Source organism: Diceros bicornis, chromosome 7 (assembly GCF_020826845.1).
Source record: "Diceros bicornis minor isolate mBicDic1 chromosome 7, mDicBic1.mat.cur, whole genome shotgun sequence".
Taxonomy (NCBI): Eukaryota; Metazoa; Chordata; class Mammalia; order Perissodactyla; family Rhinocerotidae; genus Diceros; species Diceros bicornis.
In genome coordinates this window covers 75,911,802-75,918,207 of record NC_080746.1, presented here as the reverse complement: position 1 = coordinate 75,918,207, position 6,406 = coordinate 75,911,802, and the positions used below count along the sequence as shown (strand labels likewise).

The 6,406-nt window shown below is 50.5% G+C and overlaps 1 protein-coding gene across 2 annotated transcripts; it reads left to right on the top strand.

Moving 5' to 3' along the window:
* The first annotated feature begins 1,198 nt into the window (after positions 1-1,198).
* Positions 1,199-4,304, top strand: LOC131408917 (serum amyloid A-2 protein-like). 2 transcript variants are annotated; one of them, XM_058546088.1, is made up of 3 exons: positions 1,199-1,283; positions 3,437-3,575; positions 4,241-4,304. In XM_058546088.1, the coding sequence occupies exons 1-3, from the start codon at positions 1,199-1,201 to the stop codon at positions 4,302-4,304; spliced, it is 288 nt and encodes a 95-aa protein (XP_058402071.1). The 2 variants fall into 2 exon arrangements, with proteins under 2 accessions (XP_058402071.1, XP_058402070.1); XM_058546087.1 differs by lacking the exon at positions 4,241-4,304 and adding an exon at positions 4,024-4,189.
* Positions 4,305-6,406: the final 2,102 nt, after the last annotated feature.

Here is a 6,406-nt window from a genome sequence, read left to right as displayed (position 1 = left end):
TTGCGCCCAAACACTCTCACTCCCACTGTGCAGCGTCTCCAGCATTGGGTGGGGGGAGAGGAAAGTCCCCACATCATTGCCCCCAACTCAGCAGCAGCTTGGGTAATGCTCTTCCTCATGGGCAGAGAAGCTGAGCAGGCTTTTCTGAGCCTGGGAGCTGAAAGCTTAGCAAATGCAGACAGAGAGGTGGAAGGAGACTTCCAGGGCACCCAGGAGATTGGGTGGGCTAGCTTGTCATTTTTGAAGCTCAAGGGCTTTAGACATGAACTCAAAGGGATTTAATTTCTGACACACCTGCTGTCTGGCCCAGCAGGGACCATCTGAGGAAATGACCAATAGACCAAGGTCCTGGCTGGACGAGCCGTCCTCTAACCGCACAGCTTCCAGCAGCCCGGGTGACCATCCTGGGCTCCACAGCCTTCCTCTCTGCATCCCAGGTGGCCCCACCTCAGCCTCTCCAAATCTGTCAGCAGAGCCGCCCTCCTGGCCCGATGGCTGCCAAGGCACAGCAGCCTACCTTATGTCCTCAGGATTGCTCAATCAGGGAAATGACCTGTGGATGAAGAAAACTGCTGGTGTCCAGTAAGTGAACCTTTGCAGTTTTCTGGGGGAAATGACCTGGAGGGACTTGAACCCAAGCACTGAGGCTGGCTTTTCTCTCCTCCAGAACGCCAGCAGGGAAGGCTCAGTATAAATACCAGCCACCTGTCCCCAGAGGTAGGGACCAGCAGCTCTGCTCACCGGAAATCAGGTGAGGGACGACGCCAAGGAATGATTTGTTTAAAAAACTTAGTCTGTTTTCTCTTTCCCAAGAAGGCTGTTATTTCCTTTAGAAAATAATTATTCTGTTTTGTATTTGTCCTGTATGAGATCTGTGCTGGCAGAGTGCACATGGTATGTGGTTCTTGATTAATTATAGGGCGCTTTAGAGAGGGAACGTTTGGTCCTAACTGCCCTCTTCCTCCATCAAGGCCACATTGGTGACCACTTGGACTGTCCTGGGTTCAGTGCTGATGGGTTCAAAACTGAAGGCTGTGGCTCTGAGTGAGGCCCTACAGCAGTGTTTCCTAGATGATCCACTAAGAGTTTGATGAGAACAAATGGGAATCAACAACCAGGCTCTCTTTGATAGACAAACCCCAGGGGTGTACCCAGTCTTGTCCGAGTCTCCCTGACCCTCTCCTTTCATTGCAGCAGGATGAAGCTGTTCACAGGCCTCATTTTCTGCTCCTTGGTCCTGGGAGTCAACAGCTTGTTATCGTTCCTTGGTGAGGCCGCCCGAGGTAAGGCTGATGGAGGGGGGACGGCATCCACGGGCCACCAGGACTCACCCTGAGCACTCTCAAGGGCTGGAGCTGCTGTCTTAGGTTGTGTTGGGCTACATTGTAGAATGTGTCAGGTGTTTGGGGAGCTTTTCATCAGACAGATTGAAAACCAGAGGACTTATTTCAATCAGTTACTAGAGAAAGAACAATTGTGGTTCCCACTAAAGGGTAAGATTGAATGGAAGACACAAAATAAGTCCTGAAGTGGGATAAAATTTCCCTCAGAACAAATTGCATAAAGTGGATTAAAGCCATCCATCTTTTCTTCTTCTCTCACCCTCTCTCTTCTGGCTGCCTTCCCTTCCTTCCCTCTTTCCCTCCTCCCTCCCTTCCTTTCTCACTGCCTCTCTACTTCCCTTCACTCATTCCCTCCTTTCATCTCTTCTCCCTTCCTCTCTTTCTTCCTTCCTCCAATCTTCCCTCCTCCCTCCTTCCTTCTCTCTCTCCATCTTTCCTTCCTTCCTTCATTCCTTCCTTTCTTCTCCCCTCCCCTCTCCCCTCTCTTTTTTCCTTCTTCCGTCCTTCCTCCCTCCCTCCTTCTTTCCTTCCTTCCTTCATTCATTCATTCGTTCCTTCATTCCTTCTTTCCTTCCTCCCTCACTCCCTTCTTTCCTCCCTCCTTCCTTCCTCGCTGCCTTCCTTCTTTCCGTTTCTTAACTGGATAATTTACAGAGTCCTTCACTTAGCTCTCGATGACGCTTCCTGTAGTCGGTGACACTGTCCCTGGTTTAGTCTCTTTCCTACCCTTTTCTAGCCTCTTAACTGACAAAAAAGAAAAGAGAACTAATAACATATTCAAGCCTCCACTAGGAACTCAGCACTTTCCTGCAGTTTAGGGTGATCAACTTTCTTGGTCTGCTCGGGTCTGAGGAGTTTTCCATGGCACATTCAGTGCTAACTGGGACAGTTCTGGGAAAACACGGACAGTTCTGGTCAAGCTGGGGTGGCTCGTCGTCTACATTAACTGCAGAATATCTCAGTGAGGAAGGCATCTTCCCCCAGTTTGAAGGGGGAAAGCTGAGGCTTAGAGCAGCTGAGTCTGTTGCCCAGGGACCAGCTGCCAGTCAGCAGGTGGCAGGGCAGAATTTGAACCCAGCTGTGCATGAGGCCAAGGCTCTCGCCAGGTAGACATGTCTCAGGACCACTTCCTAGGGCTGGGTGGTTGTCAATCAGCTGCATGGTGAATTCACCTGGAGAGCCTTAAAGCTACCGATGCTTCAGACTTGCCCCAAGAGAGTGTGAGGGAATGGACCTGGGGTGTGAAGTCCCTTCAGACTTTCAGTATCGCCCCGGGGATTAGAAAGTGCAGCCAAGGCTGAGGAAAAGAACCACTGCTCTAGCGCTTGCCTCCTCAAGCACCCACACCATCAGCACAGTCTATTTAGAAAGTTTTCAGGATGCCATTTACCCCCCTAACACTCCCAGGACTCAAGTCACAGTTATGTGCTTCCAGTCTGCAAGAATTCATTTTCCTGAGGTGTCATGGCAGACATGCCATATGTCTGCAGCTGTCTTCCATGTCACCTCCTCACTGTCCCACGTCCCCTGGATAGTATCATATGTCACTTCATTCTATAACAGTGGTTCTTGACCAGGAGCAATTTTGAGCTCTGGGGACATTTGGCAATGTGTGGAGACATGTTTGGTTGTCACACTGGGGGAACATGTTGCCATATCCAGTGTGTAGAGGTCAGGGCTCCTGCTAAACATGTTACAATACTCAGGACAGCCCTGATCAACAAATGATAATCTGACCCACAATTTCAATAGTACTGAAGTTGAGAAATCCTGTTCCGTAATGATACCTGCCTTCCCCTTTAAACATATGACACAGAGCCCTAAGTGAGATGGAGCACACAGATAGCATCATCACTGGGGTCAGACCACCCAAGAACACTGCTGTGAGCTCCTAACTGACTCTCATCAGCGTGCCCTGGAGAAGCCACCTGGGATTAAATAACGTTCTTCTCATCCTATGGTATCTGAGTTGCTATGACCTCAGGCTGACATGGAGTCAGTGGAAGATTTTTCGTTCCTTGATTCTTCTCTGCAGGGTGTCACAGTCTTTCTGTTCACCTGAAGTCCCTTTTGCCTTGTCGTTTCCTTTCCAGGGACTTGGGACATGTTGAGAGCCTACTCTGACATGCTAGAGGCCAATTACAAGAATTCAGACAAATACTTCCACGCCCGCGGGAACTATGACGCTGCACAAAGGGGCCCTGGGGGCGTCTGGGCTGCTAAAGTGATCAGGTGACTGGGGTTCTGAGGGTGCAGGGGTGGGTGCAGAGAGCTGGGCTGCCTTTGAGGATCAGGAGGCGTCAGGCGCTGGAGACGGGTCTTGTGGGGGATATGGTCTCCTCCACACATCCATCCTGTCCTCCCTCTCCATCTGTGCCCAGTGAGGGCCTGGGCTGCCAGCAGTGCCACAGTATAGCTGGTGAACACCTGTGATCCTGCTCTCAAAAAGAGAATGGGCTGTCCAAGAAGTGATTCTCAGCCCTCCCCTCTGGGTGCTGTTCACCCAGCACCAGGGGCATCAGCGGGGCTGAGTGGGCTGTGCCCTGGCAGCCTCAGTGTTTTAGCCCCTCTCTCCCGGGCTCCTTTCAGAGCCATCCCTGGGAAAGAGGACAGACAGGGAGGGTGGGGCTGTTGCTCATCAGCCCAGGATTAATCTCCTACCTGCCCTCCTCCATTCCAGTGATGCCAGAGAGAATACTCAGAGATTCACAGACCTTTTCAGGCATGGAGACAGCGGCCACGGAGCGGCAGACTCGAGGGCTGACCAGGCTGCCAACGAATGGGGCCGGAGTGGCAAAGACCCCAATCACTTCAGACCTGCTGGCCTGCCTGACAAGTACTGAGCTTCCCCTTCTCTCTACTCTCAGGGGACGGGGCTGTGAGCCCCCTGCAGGCAGGGACACCGAGTTATTGAGTTCTGTGTCCACAGAAGCTAGTAGAGGGCACATAATTAGTATCTAATAAATGTTTAAGAGATTAATTTTTAAAAACTGTGTGTTATTCTTCATCTAAGGACTGCCCATTTGTTCCCAAGGGGTGATGGATGGACACCCACGTGAAGGCTGAGCCTGTGCCTGTGGGTGTGGGTGTAGGGGAGACAACCTCAGTGTCATACAGCACAGACACCCTGCACCAACCCTTCCCTGAATCAGACCCGCTCCCCTCTCCAGGCCCCTCTGGTTACATTGGTGCTATTTCCAAGTCCTTCCGTGTCCAGGCCTCCTCACTCCCCCTCAGTTATGTCCTGTCACCTTCTCTGCCCCCAGGGTCTTAGTCCCCTTAGTTCTGTTCTTCAGTGGCCTCTGTCTGGGGACAGGAGACACAACCATGGGAGGAGTGGAGGTGGGATCCTGCTTCAGCAACTGCCACCTTGGTCTCCTGTTCATTTCTCAGCAACACCTACATATCCAATATTAACCCATTTCTGTCCATGCCATCCAAGAAATGCCTCCAGAGAAGTTTCCCTCTACCTTATTTTCATTGCCTTATTTCAAGCCAAAATGAAGATGTACTGCCACCTCACGTGTGCATATTTCTTCACAACTTCCTCACCTTAACTAGCTCAAAATTCTGGACTTGGTAGTGAAGAGAGCAGAATAGAGGAGGCCCCTTTTATCTGTCAGGGTCCAGTCACAAGACACAAACCAGGCAGGAATTTGAAAAGAGAAATTTTAATACAAGGAATTTCTAGCTGGCACCAGGATCAACTGCTAAGGAGTAAAGAATACAAGAGGAAATTAATTTGAGAAAGGGTAGCCCACAAGGCTGAGCTCTATATCTTGTTGGAAAGTCTGTAGCCCACTGGAAGGCTGATAAAGATTGCTGGGTGCCACAAGCCAAAGCTGACAAACAAGAACTCCCCCACTGAGGCGCCCATGGAATTCTGCAGGAAACTGTCCAGGGGTGCAGACGAACTCCCCGGGAATGCAGCTGGGTCCCAGTAACTCCCATGGAGGATTGCCCACATCGGGGTTGGAGGTAGAATGCTGCTGAACTTTCTGGAAGCCAGCTGTGGAAGAGGCACTTCTGTGGACTCAATTGTGTTCTCCCCAAATTTGTGTTGAGGCCCTATCTTACAGTGCAGCTGCATTTGCATTAAGGAAGTAACTAAGGTTAAATGAGGTCATAGGAGTGGAGTCCTGGTTTGATAGCATCAGTGTCCTTATATGAGGAGGCGGCCAGAGAGCTCACACTCTCTCTACCATGCGAGGACACAGCAAGAAGGTGGGTATCTTACCCAATTGGCTGGCACCTTGATCTTGGACTTCCAGCCTCCAGAACTGTGAGAAATAAATTTCTATTGTTTTAAGCCACCCAGTCTGTGGTATCTTCTTATGGCAGAATGAGTTAAGACAGGTGGAGTTCTGCTGGACACTCTGGGAATCTAGCTGAGATACCACAGAAGTTGTTCAGGAAACTGCCTTGGCCTTGGGATACCACTGAACCTCCCTAGGGTGAGCGCTACTGGGTGTCCTGCACATGAGAAGAGCACTCCAAGGGCTAGAGGAAGGGAAGCACACGCTGCCTGGAAGAGAGATCTTTACTTCCCACTTCTCCCTCCAGCGCCCTCTACTGACAAAGATTAGCATCATGCCCAACCGGCACAGATGAAATGCTCCCAGGGCCCTCCTCCAGTGTCACAAGCTGAGCCAAGAAGGGTGAATTTGGAGCTCAAAGTAAATAAACTGATAGCTGGCGTGCACCTCCTCTCTGAAAAAGGGAATCAGGAGAACTCCTAGGGGATGGAGATTAATGATAAAATATCTGCAGAGGAAAGACAAATTCAGTTATTTGTCAAGGAGAAAGAAAAACTGTGGATAGAAGGTAGTTAGTCACAACAGAACCTGCTCATACAGTTCCCATCAGAGGCACTAATAGAAATGCAGGCAGAGGAGGTTGGGAGGTTTGAGGCTGAGTCTCAGAGGAGGGAGTCTGTGTCAAAATAAGGTGTGGGGAGGAGAAATAGGGGAAGGAGACAGTGGTGGCTGACTGGCCGGTGAGAGCAGGCGCTGTGCACTTCTGAGACTGAAGTCTGAAAACTAATAATAATAATTGAACGCTTT

Excerpts from the sequence above, each read along its gene's own strand:
- LOC131408917 (XM_058546087.1), top strand. The coding sequence starts at position 1,199 with ATGAAGCTGTTCACAGGCCTCATTTTCTGCTCCTTGGTCCTGGGAGTC. Across the intron at positions 1,284-3,436 it reads CCTTGGTGAGGCCGCCCGAG|GGACTTGGGACATGTTGAGA; the intron begins GTAAGGCTGATG and ends TTTCCTTTCCAG. Across the intron at positions 3,576-4,023 it reads TGGGCTGCTAAAGTGATCAG|TGATGCCAGAGAGAATACTC; the intron begins GTGACTGGGGTT and ends CCTCCATTCCAG.